Source organism: Bos mutus, chromosome 1 (assembly GCF_027580195.1).
Source record: "Bos mutus isolate GX-2022 chromosome 1, NWIPB_WYAK_1.1, whole genome shotgun sequence".
Classification (NCBI taxonomy): Eukaryota; Metazoa; Chordata; class Mammalia; order Artiodactyla; family Bovidae; genus Bos; species Bos mutus.
The window spans coordinates 64,697,313-64,712,322 of NC_091617.1; the positions used below are offsets into that span (position 1 = coordinate 64,697,313).

The following is a 15,010-nucleotide window of genomic DNA, read 5'->3' on the forward strand; positions in this document are numbered from 1 at the left end:
ATTACAGCCCCCAAAGCACGGCCCCCTTACATACTGGCCAATACCGCTGTCAATCAAATACTTCACCGGCCTCTCTAAAATTTCCCCTCCCCCTTTCATTGGCTCTTCCTTCGACCTATCCACAAATTTCTTCCGCGCCTCTCGACCGCGGAACTTGGACCTTTGGAGCCCAGGATTGGAGCCGAAGCTGCTTCCGCCCGTTGACGTAGCGGAGCTCTCCTCCCTTTTCTCGGGCCCCTTGCGGCCCGGGAAGGAGGAGCCGGGCAAGAGAGAAGGGGGTGGCTCGGGGGCGGGGCTTGCCTCCCACGGCGGGAGGGCGGAGCTTGCGGTGGACTCTGCCTGCCTGCCTGCCCCGTTAGGACCTCGGAGAGCGCCAGAAGCCGCTACCAGAGGGACTGGAGAAGCGGCCGGAGCCGGGCCGGTCGGACGCCTGAGAGCCATCCTCCCTCCGAATCCTCAGCTTTCCGGGCTGTCAGTCGGCTAGCGGCGGCTGAGGAAGGTGCCTAAGTCGGGAGTCAGATAGTCATCCCCTTGGGACGCCGACGCCGCCGTCCAGCCGCGGCTCCCTCGCACCTGTGTGTGTGTCTGTGCGCGTGAGCGCCCGGGCGCGTAGGTCTGCGTGAGGGTGTTTGTGTGTTCGCGCGCCCGCGGGCTAGAGCCCGGCGCCTAGGCGCTCGGCCTGGGGAGGGACAGCGGGAGCGGCGGCTTTTCTTGCCCCGCCGGCTAAGGCAGGACTCGGGCGCAACCGTCGTCGCCTCTGCCTTACGACCCCCAAGAGCCGCTGCCGTGCTGCTGGAGAGCGGACGCGCGGGTTGGCGCGGCTCCCGCTGCAGGCAGAGCGGGGCGAGGAGGGGTGGAGGGGGAAGAAGGGAGGGGGGAAGCGGAGACAGAAGCGGAGGTAGTCGGCGCAGCAGCTCTCTCCTCCCGTCGGCTGTTGCTGTGGATCACCTGCAGGTGTTTGGGGGTACGGGCTGTTCTGAGTGGGAAATAGAAAAAACACCCCCCCACGCCTCTTTTCCTGTTGAGAAAAAGGGAGCGTTGAAGATGTTGGGGGAGACCCCCGAAGGTGGTTGCAGAATATATACTAGCTCCCTTCCACCACCATTTTTTTGAAAATAAAAATACTCTGAGCTCAACCTTCAGGAGGAAAGCCCGCCTTTAAGAAAGAGAGTCTTGGTTTGTGGGACTCTGGTTTGATTGTATAATAATGATGATATAATGCTAATGACGATGATGACACTGCCTTTTATTTTTACCTCGGTGCTGATAAAGCGTAGCTACAGCTGGGGATAAAGCCCTTGAAAATTTGATGTGCGAGGAGGAAATACTGGTGTTCTTGGAGTTTGTGTTTTATATTTTTGAAGGATATGCTTTTTATAATTAAAATTTGATAGATTGAGTCCCCCCCTCCTTTTTTAAAAAACTCATGTAAAAATGGGGATTGGCTAGTGCCGTGATTGATGAAAAGCTAAACACTTTTCCCCATGTATAATTCCATGTAGTAAGTCCCCCTTTCCTTTGAATTTCTCCACAGTTTTTAAAATGAAGAAGTTTAATTTCCGAAAAGTTTTGGATGGCTTAACGGCCTCATCCCCTGGCAGTGGCAGCAGCAGTGGCAGTAACAGTGGTGGCGGGGCTGGAAGTGGCTCCACACATCCGGCAGGGACTGCAGGGATTCTCAGAGAGGAGATTCAGGAAACCTTGACTTCAGACTATTTCCAGATTTGTAAGGTAAGTTTTGAATTGGCTTAAAGCTTATTCTTTATTTTACTGCTGTGAGGAACGAATTAAAACACACCCTCTAAGGGCTGGAAATTCTTCAGATGCTGGTATCAGAGAGTCTGGTGCAGAGAATTTTGTGGGTAAGTCAGTTTGTATTAAGATATTCCAGGCATCAACTTATAAAGCAGTTATAGTTTAAGGGAAGTATTAATAAGCAAACATTACCAGTAGAATATGCAAGATAATATTAAGATTCAGTCTTGGAATACTTTTAAATTTAATATTTATGTATAAATAGTTAATTCAATGTTACTCAGAAAAACTAATTTTACTGTTCAGTATAAAAGGATTAAAGCTATTAAGATATTGCTAGAATTGAAAAGATAAGAGCTAGATGAATACATCCACTAAAAGATCTGAAGGCAGTGTTTAAAATTCTGAATAAAAACATACCTAGATTCTTAAATTCTTAATAAACAAATACTGTGGGCTTAATACTTATAGGAACTCAAAAATAGACTGTGTTATTGTTTAGTGAGGAAACGTTTTAAGTAATTATACTTTAATATTGAGCTAATAAGCAAAAGAGTTTCTGATGGGGAGAGTGGAGAATTTACAAAACAAGCATGGTGTTCATATATAGAAGTAATTGTTTTATTTTCTGACATAAAGGGGTTTATAATTTTTATTGTTTTTTTAGGAGGTAGCTTAGAAATGTGCTTTTGACTTTTTATGTTCAATAAAAAAGTTACCAAGTCATTTGTATGCATGAGAATAAATAGTAAATTTTTGAAACCATAGAAATTAAGTATTACTTTTTTGAGTAATTCAACACAAATTTTTTTGAAATTATTAAAATCGTTTTTGTAGTAAACAAATTATGTGTAGTAAACAAATCATGTGTAATGGGTAAGTTTCAATTATTGTCTTAGTCTGTGTTGCCAGTAGGGTCATTATAAAAACAAGTCTTTAATTATTAAAATATTATAAACTAGTTTACATAAAAGTGAATTTATTTAGAATTGGGTTAAACAGAATTTGTCCTAACCTACTCTGTGAAATTTGTATACAGTACAGTTTTGTATACAAAGTTGTGTAGAATTTTATCCTTACTTTGAAATAATAGATATTTTGTCAAATAAGGGAGGAGCTTAATGAGACAAATATGTGAAAGGGCCCTAAAGGCCAGATTTAAACTGCTAGGCAGGGGAATTATGCCCAGATTCTCTAATCTTTGATGTATTACTATTACCATTCCAAGATTCTGAAAACAATTGCCTAAGTGTCTCAGTTCATGAATGTGATAGTAATGCAGGAGAGTTTTAGTAGAGTTAAAATTGATACAGAAAAGATAAACTTCTGAAACAGAATGGCATTGGACTCTTGAGGTTATAAAGCTGGTAGATAAGGTTTTAGGGGAAAGCAAGAGAGGAAAATGGGATAGATAATCACTTACTTATTTATGTAGGCAAGAGATAGTCATTCAAAGTGGCAAAAGTTAAATATGTATTATTTAAAAAAAACATATGGCATGGTAGGAAGAACACCGACCTAGGAATCAGAGAATTTGTATTTTATTTAAAGCTCTGTCACTTGTCAGCCATATAATCTTTGGTAAGACATTTATCTCCTTGTGACTTGAATTTCTCATCTGTAGTATGGTAATAGGGCTTCTGTAAGTATTTCTGTTCTTCTTACCCAAGAGGATTTTTGGGAAGATCAAACAAGATGGTTAGGTGAAGGCAATGTATAAGTTGGAAGAGGCAATGAAACACACATTTATATTATTGTTAAAGTTTTAAAATCACCTTGTTCTTGATAGAATGACTATAACCAGTGGGCTATAAGTAATAATATTCAAAGAAATTATAAGGATAGATAGCTATGTGTGCTGAACACTAATAGTATTGAAATTTCACCAAGTGGGTAAAGTACTGTGACATGCTTAGATAGGAATATAGTTAATTTTAAAAAGTGGTTGCATGATTTTAGGTTTTCTGGACTGTAACAAAATATGTAAAGATGGATTAAAGATATCCCAAAATTAAGACTGTTGCTAAAATGGGGAATTAATTTGAACTCACTGATTAAATGTGCAAAAGATATTCATTTCTGAGTACTAAACAGTTGGTACCTTCTAAGTACTTCTGTCTTTTCAGTATGGCTAAAATTAAAGTATGAATCTGCTCTTTTGAAAACCATCTTTTTTTCCATTATTTGATTGGCCTTCACATCATATTCTATTTTCTTAGTATTTCCATTATTCCCTTTTCATCATCTTCAATACTTGTTTATTCTATTATATTTTCTTGCTTGGTCTCTTGAAGTCAGTTCCTAACTGATCTTCTCACCTCATGTTTTACCCTATTCCAATTCATTTTGTTATAATGGTTATTTCTGAATTATAATGTTATTTATGTCATTTTCCTGCTAAAAATTCTATGTTGGTTTCCCTGGAGCAGTGGTGGTCTACAAACAGAAGTCGTTTTTTATATTTGGTTTTGTTATATGATATTATGCATAGGCAGGTAGTAGGACATTTGCTAGCCTTATAAAAATACAGGCTTTATAATCAGTGACACATCTCTAAGAAGTTCAGAAACAAATGGCAGAAGAAATTTTGGTTCAAGGTCAGCAAAAAACAGGTTAATGCATTGGTTTACTGCAATCTGTTTTAAGTTCAGTGTGCATACATTTGAATACCCGGTGTTGTTCAGATATTTGTATGGCCTTTTTGAAATATTGAACTGCCTTTTCTGAATTCCGTGAAAACAGTTTGAAACTACGTCTCTGTACACTAAACTTCAGACTATTTAACTTGATATAGTTCCTTTTGGAAGGGGCTTGTGTTTACCTTTCCATCCTTGTTTCATTGATGCCCTAGATATACTGCATTCTCAGAAAGCACCATTATTTTCTCATATCTCAATGCCTTTTCTTAGCTTACTGCTTCTGACTAGAATATCTCTTCCAGCTTTAATATAATTGGAGAATTCCAGTTACCTTTCATTACTTCATAGTTCAAACACCAACTGTGACCACTGCCTTCCTCATTTACCTATCCCAGACAGTTAAGGTTTCTCTTCATGTCTCTCTTTTCCTGTAGCATCTGCCATGATGTGAATTTAGCAGCTTATTGTGTTTTAAAAAGACTTTTGACACTATTATACTATGAACTCTTTGGGAAACAATTATAGTTTATTTTCTTCTCATTGTTAGGGTGCTCACTACCTTTTAGGCCAGTGGTTCTTAACTCTGTCTAAAAGAAAGATTTCTAGGTCTACCCTAGTCCTAGAAAATCAGTTTCTAGGGATGGGGCCTTGGCACTTATATCTTTTAAAAAGTACCCACAGGAGATTCTGATGCACAGTCAATATTGAGAATCAGTATAGTAGGCACTTGATGTACTTTATGAATGAAGTAGCATATCCATGGTTCGTTGATTAATTGAAAGGAGATTGAAGCATAAAGTCATTGATAATGATATATATCTTAAACATTTAAACTGAAAACATTTAAATATGCATCAATTTACAAAGCACCTGATAACCAATCAAGATTTTTCTGTTGCATATTGATTCTCTGATTGAAGTTCTGTGTAGACTTCTTATCCATAAACCATCCCAAATTCATTATGTGCAATTTTTAGTTTTTGTTTGTTTAAAATAGAATAAGGATATTTATGCTTTCAGAGGAAATTTAAGTGTCAGATGATATATATACACACACACAGACATATACGTATTTCAGTAAGCAGTTTATACTCATGTGTATAATCTAGATGAACATATACATATGTGTATATATATGGAAGTATATACAAATTATAGATGAACAAACGTATGTATGTGTATGTATTTTTTCTAGATTCATTTTATGTTCATCCCTACAGTTATATGGCCCATACCTAATTAGTCTGGGAGCAGGAGAGTGTGAGTATTCTAGCTACAGAATTTAGTAGTTTTGAACATTTAATGAACCATTAGTATCAACCTGTGTTTTACAAAGAGAATGGAGAGTTTTTGTTAATCTAGCAAGTTGGTTAAATTACAATTAGTAAAGCTTCATCTGTAAGATAACCCATTTGACCTTCATAACAGTCCTGTAAAGACATCAAGGGTAGTATTATATTTTTCTTTTACTGAGAAGATATCTGAGACCAGAGAATTTAGCTCTCCAAAGTTGGTAAGAGACATAGCTAAGTTTAATGCTCTGATTTTTCATCCTTAAATCCCGTACTTTTTCTGCTTCATTTTTCTCACTTATTAGAATAGGCAACATAATTAATTCCTCAGGAAACATAGAGACTTTGAGAAGGTAGAGATTATTCTGTTGTCTCTCCCTTAAAAGTACTTCCCAAATCTGACCATGTCTCTTCTCTTGCTTGGACTACTATTTTATTACCTTAAAAGAGTTTCTTTTAAGAGTTTCTTAAAAGAGTTTCCCGTGCTTTCACGGGGGCCTCACCACAGTCTCATAATAGGTAGAAGAGTCCTTTAAAAATTTAAATTATATTATGTCATTCCTGCTCAGAATTTTTCAGTGGTTTTTCATTTCTCTTAAAAATAAAATCAGAAGTCCTGTTATGTCTTATAAAGCTCTAAATGATCTGACCCCAGATAGACATCATTTTCAGCTGTTTTCTGTTACTTACTCTGCACCAGCTACATTTGCTTTCTTACTATTTCTCAAAAATGTTCCTGTCTCAGGGCTTTTTGCATTTGCTGTTTCCTTTACATGAACACTTCCCCCCACCCCCAAATAATTACATTACTTGTTGTCTTTATAGCATTCAGTTCTTGGTTCAGTTGTTAACTTCTCAGAGAGATCTTCATTGATCACTGCTCATCACCTTTGCTCTCTGCCCTTATCCCGATTATGTTTTCTTGATAACACTTACAACTAACTGTTATTAAATTATGTTTACTTGCTTGATTTTTGCTTCACCTATTATAATATAACTCCATGAGGACAGGGCTTTATTTTGTTTGCAACTGTCTCACTAATTCATAGAACAGAGCCTGCCACATAGAAGGCAGTCAAATAATTGTTGAATGAATGAATGAAAGCTAGGAATCTCATAGAATGATGTATTAAGAGAAAATTAGATGTTTTGAACAATTTTTTTTTGGAAAATACTTTTATTAAATACATCTTATATTACATAAACACAAGGAAGCCATTGAGCAGAAGAGTGACACCACTTTAGGAACATGGTACATATTTTTTAGAAAGATATGGAAAAGAAGATTGTAGAAAGATTCAGTTACATTTATTTAAGTTTTTATTTTTGTTTCCAAACGATCTTTTTTAGGGGAACAATTTAGAAGTATTAGATTGACAGTGACAAACACATGGGTGTTCTAGACCTAATTAACAAAATAGACAAAAATAAATATATCACTAGAACCAGATGGCATAATCCCTAAAGTTTGAATAAACTCTTACATTAGCCAACTCACTCTTCATCAACATTTATAAGTTGATTTTATAAATGGTCATGGTGTCAGAGCCAACACACAGATAACTAGTGTAACTTCTTACATGGGAATGGATTGTAATCATGATCTTCATACTAGACGTAATACCAGATCTTCCCAGAGAAACAAGTGTAAGGTCAGAAACATAGTCGTGGACTGTGGAGAGTTGGGCTTTCCAGGACCTTGAAAAGCTGAAAGGAGATTAATTGCCTAGATATCTTTTCTCCAGGTTTTTCATTGTCTCCATATTCTTCTAATTTAATATCATTTTACTTGGGAGGGTCTGTAACTGAAGTTGGCACAGCCCATAATTCCATATTTCTGCAGTTTTCATTCATTCAAGGAACTATACAAGATTGTCTGAGATGTGGACTTGTCTCATTCTACACTTTTAAATGGGTAGAATAAAAGATAGTACAGTTGACACTGCAGGATCACTTATTATGGGTAAAGCATCTGACAAAGACTTCATGGACAGATGGAGGCAAACCAGATGAATTAAGCACTCTTGTTGGGATTGAGATGTTAACAAATTTAAGAGCCAAATATAATTAAAATAAATTAATTTTTAAGAAGTGGAAAACCAAAGCCAAGCTATTTCAGTGGTCTAAACTCTACTTTGCCTATCCTGAGAGCATAAGAGTGCAGGGGCAAGCTCAAGTAAGGGATTATAGATTTGTAGGAAATATGATTACAAATTTTTTAGGTTACCATAGAGAACAATTATGTTTTCTCACAAAAGGTCCTTTGGTGCTAGTATATTGTCAGCAAATTGGGCTGTTGGTCTCATTTAGTATGGCAGGTCTCATGTTCTTAAAAACAGTGGTGTGATGCTTTGTGTGTATCTCAATATAGAACTAATTTAAAATCTTATATACTTTCTGACTTAGGATTATCAGTAGTGATTAAACCAAATTCCTATTTCTTGAAGGTTAGTGATTTCTATAGATCCCTTCTGCCTTCACTTGAATATGTGCCTGTGAAAAATCATAGTTTCATAGTTTACTTGTAATGATAGAATGATTATATTGGTTTCCTACAATATATTCTATGAACCATGTACATAGTAGTTTAATAGCAATAACTTTGACTATATCCATTAGAAGTTTCAAGTAGAAGCCCTGTTTTAAATGCTTTTTAAATTGAGGTTTTTCCTACTTAATTGTCAAAATAAGTATCTTTTATAAAAGATCTTATTTATAGCAAGGGTCCTTTTTTAATTTTAAAAAGGTAACTTTTCTTGATTATTTTTAATATTTAAAGGGCTAATCTTTTAATGTGTGTTAAACATGAATGTTTTTATTTAAAAATATGTATTAAGTGTATTTTTAAATAAGTGATTAAGTTTTAGAAATAAAGAAAATTGTATTTAAAGGATTTATAGAAGGTAGTTGTAAAGAACAGAATATAAAAGCTCTAAAAAGTGCATAATAAGCCTTCCTGTACAGAGGCTTGATTAAATGGAGCATTCATAGTCACTGAAGGCATATAACAAGAAGGTATTTTGACAATTTTAATTATTCCAAAGATATTTATTATACAGAGTTAAAAATGGTTAGGACATAAATCATTCTCAACCAACTGACTATAATGAGTGAAATAATGTGTTTTGGTTGATGTATCAGAGAAATCACTCATGATACTTTCTAGACTTACATAAAATATTAGGAAGAAGAGTATGATTTTAGTTCTATTGAAGGCCCAGATATACCAATTGTTATAAATGGTATAGAGAATGACTTTGAATATATTATGTAATGATGATACATAATCAATATAATGAATTTTAATTAAAATATATAGTTTTTAATGTATTAATTTTAGTAGCTTCTTATAACTGGATTATGTATGTACAGTAAGTATATATCTTGAATTGGAAATAGCATAAAAGCAACAAATAATGGGGTTTTAAATGTAGATTTAAAGAGTAGCCAGAGAAAATTGTTATGTTTTTTCAGTTTTTCTGCTCTGTTAATCACCTGTACATTTCAGTCACATTAGAAATCTAGTACTTTACTTAAATGAAGACAATAAATTAGACTATCAAGAAAATTGATTGGATGGCTTAATGTTCAGTCTGATTTGTTCATTGTAAATTGACTAAAGACCTGTCTTTAAGTCTTCAAACTAAAAAAGGTTGAAAATAAGTAGTACAGTAAATTGAGAAGTTAGATTGTGTCTGGGGGAAATAGTTACTGTTTGTAAACATTTAAGTAGATGGAAATGTAAAGCTAGCAAAAGAGAGGTGAGAGAACTTAGCACAATGATATGAGGAAAACTCAAAAGTAGAGACAGATAATCTGAAAACTTTCTTTAGAAAGAATATTAAGAAAGAGAACTTCAAGGGTGTCTTAGTATTGCAGAGAGATCAAGGATGGTGGAAACAGAAGAAATGAAAAACAACAAACAAGTCAGAAGTACCACGAGACAGCTGAATTAGACCAAGAGAAAGTTGATTAGGGCAAAGATATTTATAGTAAGATGATGGATAGAATTAAGATCACACGATAATAGAAAATAGAATTGATAGAATCAGTAATTTTAAGATTAAGTGTGTAAATTGGTTTTAAATAAGAGAAAAGTGTTGGGAAAGTAGTAGAGATGATCGATTCTGGTAGCATTTTGGTATATTGCAGGGGACGGGTAATGCAGTTGACCCACGGAAGAAATTGAGGCTACCAGAAAGGGGAAAGTAGCGTAGGTAATAGTACCTGCCTTAAAGTACCTGCCCTTTAAGATAATAAGGGTATCTTTCTAACAGAGTTTAGAAATTTGCAAGGGCTTCTTTTCCACAGATGTCACCAGCTGATTATAATTTTGTCAACAATGCTGTTGTCTCCTTTTAGCACCAGACTTAGACCTCCATCATTCATGGTAGAGATATTACTCTTGCAAGATAATTCCCATCTCGCTCTTAAAACTAGGTTAGCAAATGATATAAAAGCTTTGTTGTTTTGTTTTTCAAGACAAAGGTAAGCCTCCCTAAGCTCGAATTTATAGTTCCTAAAAAATAAAAACAAAATAAGACATAAGAGAAAGAAATATACTGAGCAATAAAAAATTATTTAAACCAGAAAAAGATAGTAAGGGGTCTGAGTTGGAAATTTTTTCTTTACTTGAGGCAAATACATATTTCATTTGAATTCTCAGTAAACTCTATGCTTTATCTCCATGTAAAAATCTGTGGGTCTGCTAGAAGATTGTGTTAGTTTCTTATTTTGGCTTCAACAAATTACCAGCAACTAATGGCTTAGAACAGCACAAATTTATTATCTTATAATTCAGGAGGTTAGAAGTTAGAAATAGGCGTAACTGGCCTAACATCCAGTCATTGGTAGGACTGCATTTCTTTCTGGAGCGTCTAGGAGAAAGTGTTTTCTTTTCCAGCTTTTATAGGCTATTCACAATTCCTTGACTGGTGGCCCCCTTCCAACTTCAAAGCCAGCAGAGGCCAGTTGAATCTTTCTCACATTGCATCCTTTGACTCTTAACTTTTCTGCTTTCCTCTTCTGTGTTTTAAGACACTTGTGATTACATTGGTCCCACAGGATAATCCAGGTTAATTTCCCAATCTTGAGGTCCACTGACTAGCAGCCTTCATATCATCTGCAACCCTTTACTCCTCTTTGCCATATAACCTAACATATTCACAGGTTCTTTCCAGAACCATTACTCTGCCTATCACAAAGATGCTCTTTACTTTCACCTATCTTTTGTTTTTGTTGTTTTATGGAAAACGAAATAACAAGAACAGACAGTATTATAATAAACTTTCAGCTTCAACAATTTTTGTAAATCTTCACTTACCATTTCATTATTTTAATGCAAACCCCACGTATTATACCTTTTTATTGAATATCTAAAAAACTTCAGAGATCAGATAAAGACTCCCCCCTTTAAAAAAATATAAACCCCAACCATTGTCGCATCTAAAAACATGAACAAAATTTCTTTTTATAATCTAATATGCAGTTAATGTTTAAATTTCCTAGGGTGTTCCATAGTATCATAGTACCAGTTGTGTCTGACTCGTTGCTACCCCATGGGCTATACAGTCCATGGAATTCTCCAGGCCAGAGTGGGTAGCTGTTCCCTTCTTCCCAACCCAGGGATCGAACCCAGATCTCCTGCACTGCAGGTGGTTTCCTTACCAGCTGAGCCACAAGGGAAGACCAAGAATACTGGAGTGAGTAGCCTATCCCTTCTCTAGAGGATCGTCCCAATCCAAGAATCAAACCAGGGTCTCCTGTATTGCATTCGTTAAACAACTGAGCTATCAGGGAAGCCCTAGATTGTCCCATAGTATCATTTTTAAAAAAAATTTTTTACTTTGCTTTGGAGTATAGCTGATTAACAATGTTTGATAGTTTCAGGTGGACAGCACAGTGACTCAGTCATACACATACAGGTATCCATTCTCTCCCAAACTCTCCTCCCATCCAGGCTGCCACATAACATTAAGCAGAGTCCCTTGTGCTAAAGAGTAGGTCCCTGTTGGTTATCCATTTAAAATATAGCAATATGTACATGTCTTGGGATCCAAACAAGATTCATGTTCCATTTTCATCTGACCTGAACTCATCTTTAGTTTAGTTTGTGTCATGTTACAGTTTGTTTTGAGATCTGCAATCCTGTGCTTTCGTGTGTGTTGTTGAATATAGGCTCTTTGATTCATTTCTGAACTGGATGACTATATGTGAGGAAGTGAGTGGGCTGTGCAGTGTACCACAAGATGAAAAGTAGACTTCAAAAGTTATTTTCTAGAGATGGTCACATCTTTTAAGGAGTTGGAAAAATAATATTTTAAATCCGTCATGTCCAACTCTTTGTGACCCCATGGACTATACAGTCCATGGAATTCTTCTCCAGGCCAGAATACTGGAGTTGGTAACCATTCCCTTCTCCAGGAGATCTTCCTAACCCAGGAATCGAGCCCAGGTCTCATGCATTGCAGGCGGATTCATTATCAGCTGAACCACCAGGGAAGCCCAGTATTTTAAATTAGCCTGAACTATTCATACTTTGTGTTGCTCCTGTTGGGTGTATGTCCCTGAGAATATTAGAAAAGAGGAAAGTATAAAAGATATAGGATATATCAAAGTAATAAGAGTGGAGTAGATTCTTTAGGTTGCACTCAATGGTTTTAACTTTTATCTATGAAATTAGTTACTAGACGGATGGGATCCAGTTACACGTATCTGTTTAAGTGAATATTTAAAAGACAGGTGAAAAAAAGAAAGTATTTACAAGGACTCACTTTGTATACTTAGAATATTATAGCAAGAAGCTGAAAGTAGATTGATCAGGGGTATTAATGTAGATTTTTACTACATTATAGGATATCAGAGGGCAGTAAGAAGAGAATCAGAATACTGATGAGGAACATACTTTGATATTGATAAATCCATTTATAAATAATTTGTACATTGTTACTGGTTACTTATATAATTTGAAAGTCTCTTAGTAGTTTATTATTGGATCTTTTTTTGCTTTTTTCCAGTTCTGTCTTAACGAAAGTTCCTTTACTACTTGAGGTAATATTCAGTACCCTTTTTTAAATTCTGATTTTATTGAGATATAATGACATGCAGCAGTGTAAAGTTTAAGGTATACAACATAGTGATTTGATATACATTCATCATTAAGTGATTATCACAAGTTTATGTACATCTATCATCTCATATAGGTTTAAAATTAAAGAAAAAAATTTTTCTTGTGATAACTTGTAGGATTTACTCTTAATAACTTTCACATGTAATCAGCAGTGTTAATTATATTTATCATGTGTACATTACATACCTGGTACTTGTTTATTTTGTAACTAGGAGTTTGTACCTTTTGATTTTATCCAGTACCTAACCCCCTACCCCCAGCCACGTGTAGTAACCACAAATCTGATCTCTTTTTCTGTGAGTTTTTTGTTCAGTTGTTTTTGAAGTATAATTGAACTACAACACTATATTAGTTCCTGTTATGCAACATAGTGATTCAATATGTCTCTACATTTCAAACTGATCAATATTTAGTACTCTTTTGTTTTGACACAGTATTGGGTACTAGACTCGGCATCAGGTGAATTCATTTACTTATTATATACTTACTTATTGAAAGCCTGTATTATGTATAACTGTATTAGGCACTTTTAAACTGGGCCATCATCTTTTTGGAATGAGTTTGCAAGACTACTTACTACACACTACATGAACCATTTATATTTTTTATGTGATTAAGGATTTGCATCATGTGTATTTCATTTTCTGTAACTTTTATGAAACTTCTTCTTTTATTCTTTTTTAATGAAAATTTCCATGTATTTTATCCTGAGAAGAATTGTAGGTTTAAGAAGCTTTGAAAAAGGTAAATATAGAGAGGATAGGGTGCTACAAGCAGAACACTTGATAGTTGAAAGCAACATAGGAAAGAGCAGGGAAAGAATAATTTGACATATAATTTACACATCATAAAATTCACAGATTTTAAGTGCTCACTTCAGTGAGTTTTCGGATATATCTACTTGTGTAACCATCAGTCAAAATATGTATTGGATGTCTTATTAAATACTCTTAAAATTTCTTCTTGCCCCTGTCCAGTCAGTTGCCCACTCCCACTGCTTTCCAAAAGCAACAAATTCTAAACTTTTGTCACCGTAGCTTAGTTTTGCCTGTTTTTGACTTTCATGTAAATAGAATCATACAGCATATATTGTGTGTGTATATTTGTGTGTGTGTGTGTATCTTCTTTCATGCAGTATAATGTTTTTGTTATATGTCTGTTGAATCTACCAGCAATTTGCCTCTTTTTTATTGCTAACAGTCCATCAGCTTCCCAGGTGGCACTAGTGGTAAAAAACCCGCCTGCCAATGCAGCAGACATAAGAACTGTGGATTCGATCCCTGGATTGGGAAGATTCCTTGGAGGAGGGCACAGCAACCCACTCCAGTATTTTTGCCTGGAAAATCCCACGGACAGAGGAGCCTGGAGGGCTACAGTCTAAGGGTTGCAAAGAGTAGGACACAACTGAAGTGCCTTAGCATGCACGCATGCAATAATCCATCAGATATTTTTATTGAAAAATTATGTTTCCATTATACATATAAACATGCTCATAAGGGAAGATACAACAAGGTAGACAGAAAGACAATTCTAAATCATTCAGATTTGTACTTTGAATACTCAGATACAGATGAATAGTGATTTTTTTGAGGTTCATTTTATATTAGTTGGGCTTCTTTGGTGGCTCAGAGGTTAAAGCATCTGCCTACAATGCGAGAGACCCGGGTTCAATCCCTGGGTCAGGAAGGTCTCCTGGAGAAGGAAATGGCAACCCACTCCAGTATTCTTGCCTGGAAAATCCCATGGACAGAAGAGCCTGGTAGGCTACAGTCCATGGGGTCGCAAAGAGTCGGACACGACTGAGCAACTTTCTTTTCTTTCTTATATTAGTATTTTTTGCTTAGTCTTTTGTTATGTGGAATTAAATTATCACCCAAACGAGAAGAGCGGCTGCTTTTTCAAAGCTTGTATCACAAGGGAGTCAGCGACCATTACTTGCTTTTGGAAAGACTCAAAGGCCAGCAAGAAAGTGGGGAAAGCTTTATAGTGAAAAAAGGAGTAGGCTTCAGGTATGCTTTTTAAACAATTGAAGTACAGTTGATTTACCATGTTGTATTAGTTTCAGGTATACAGACCTTTGTTGTTTATTTTATACATAGTCGTATGTATCTGTTAATCCCAAGCTCCTAATTTATCCCTCTTCCACTCTTCCCTTTGGTAAGTATAAATTTGCTATGTCTGTGAGTCTATTTCTG

At 36.0% G+C, this 15,010-nt stretch overlaps 1 protein-coding gene across 3 annotated transcripts in view; it reads left to right on the forward strand.

The window, feature by feature from the left end:
- Positions 1-368: 368 nt before the first annotated feature.
- Positions 369-15,010, forward strand: part of STXBP5L (syntaxin binding protein 5L) — a 338,367-nt gene continuing 323,725 nt past the window's right edge. For all 3 annotated transcript variants that reach the window (XM_070369985.1, XM_070369991.1, XM_070369994.1), the window contains exons 1-2: positions 369-499; positions 1,535-1,731. In XM_070369985.1, the coding sequence (XP_070226086.1) occupies positions 1,543-1,731 (189 nt within the window). In that variant the 5' untranslated portion in view covers positions 369-499; positions 1,535-1,542. The remainder of the gene's footprint in view (positions 500-1,534; positions 1,732-15,010) is intronic.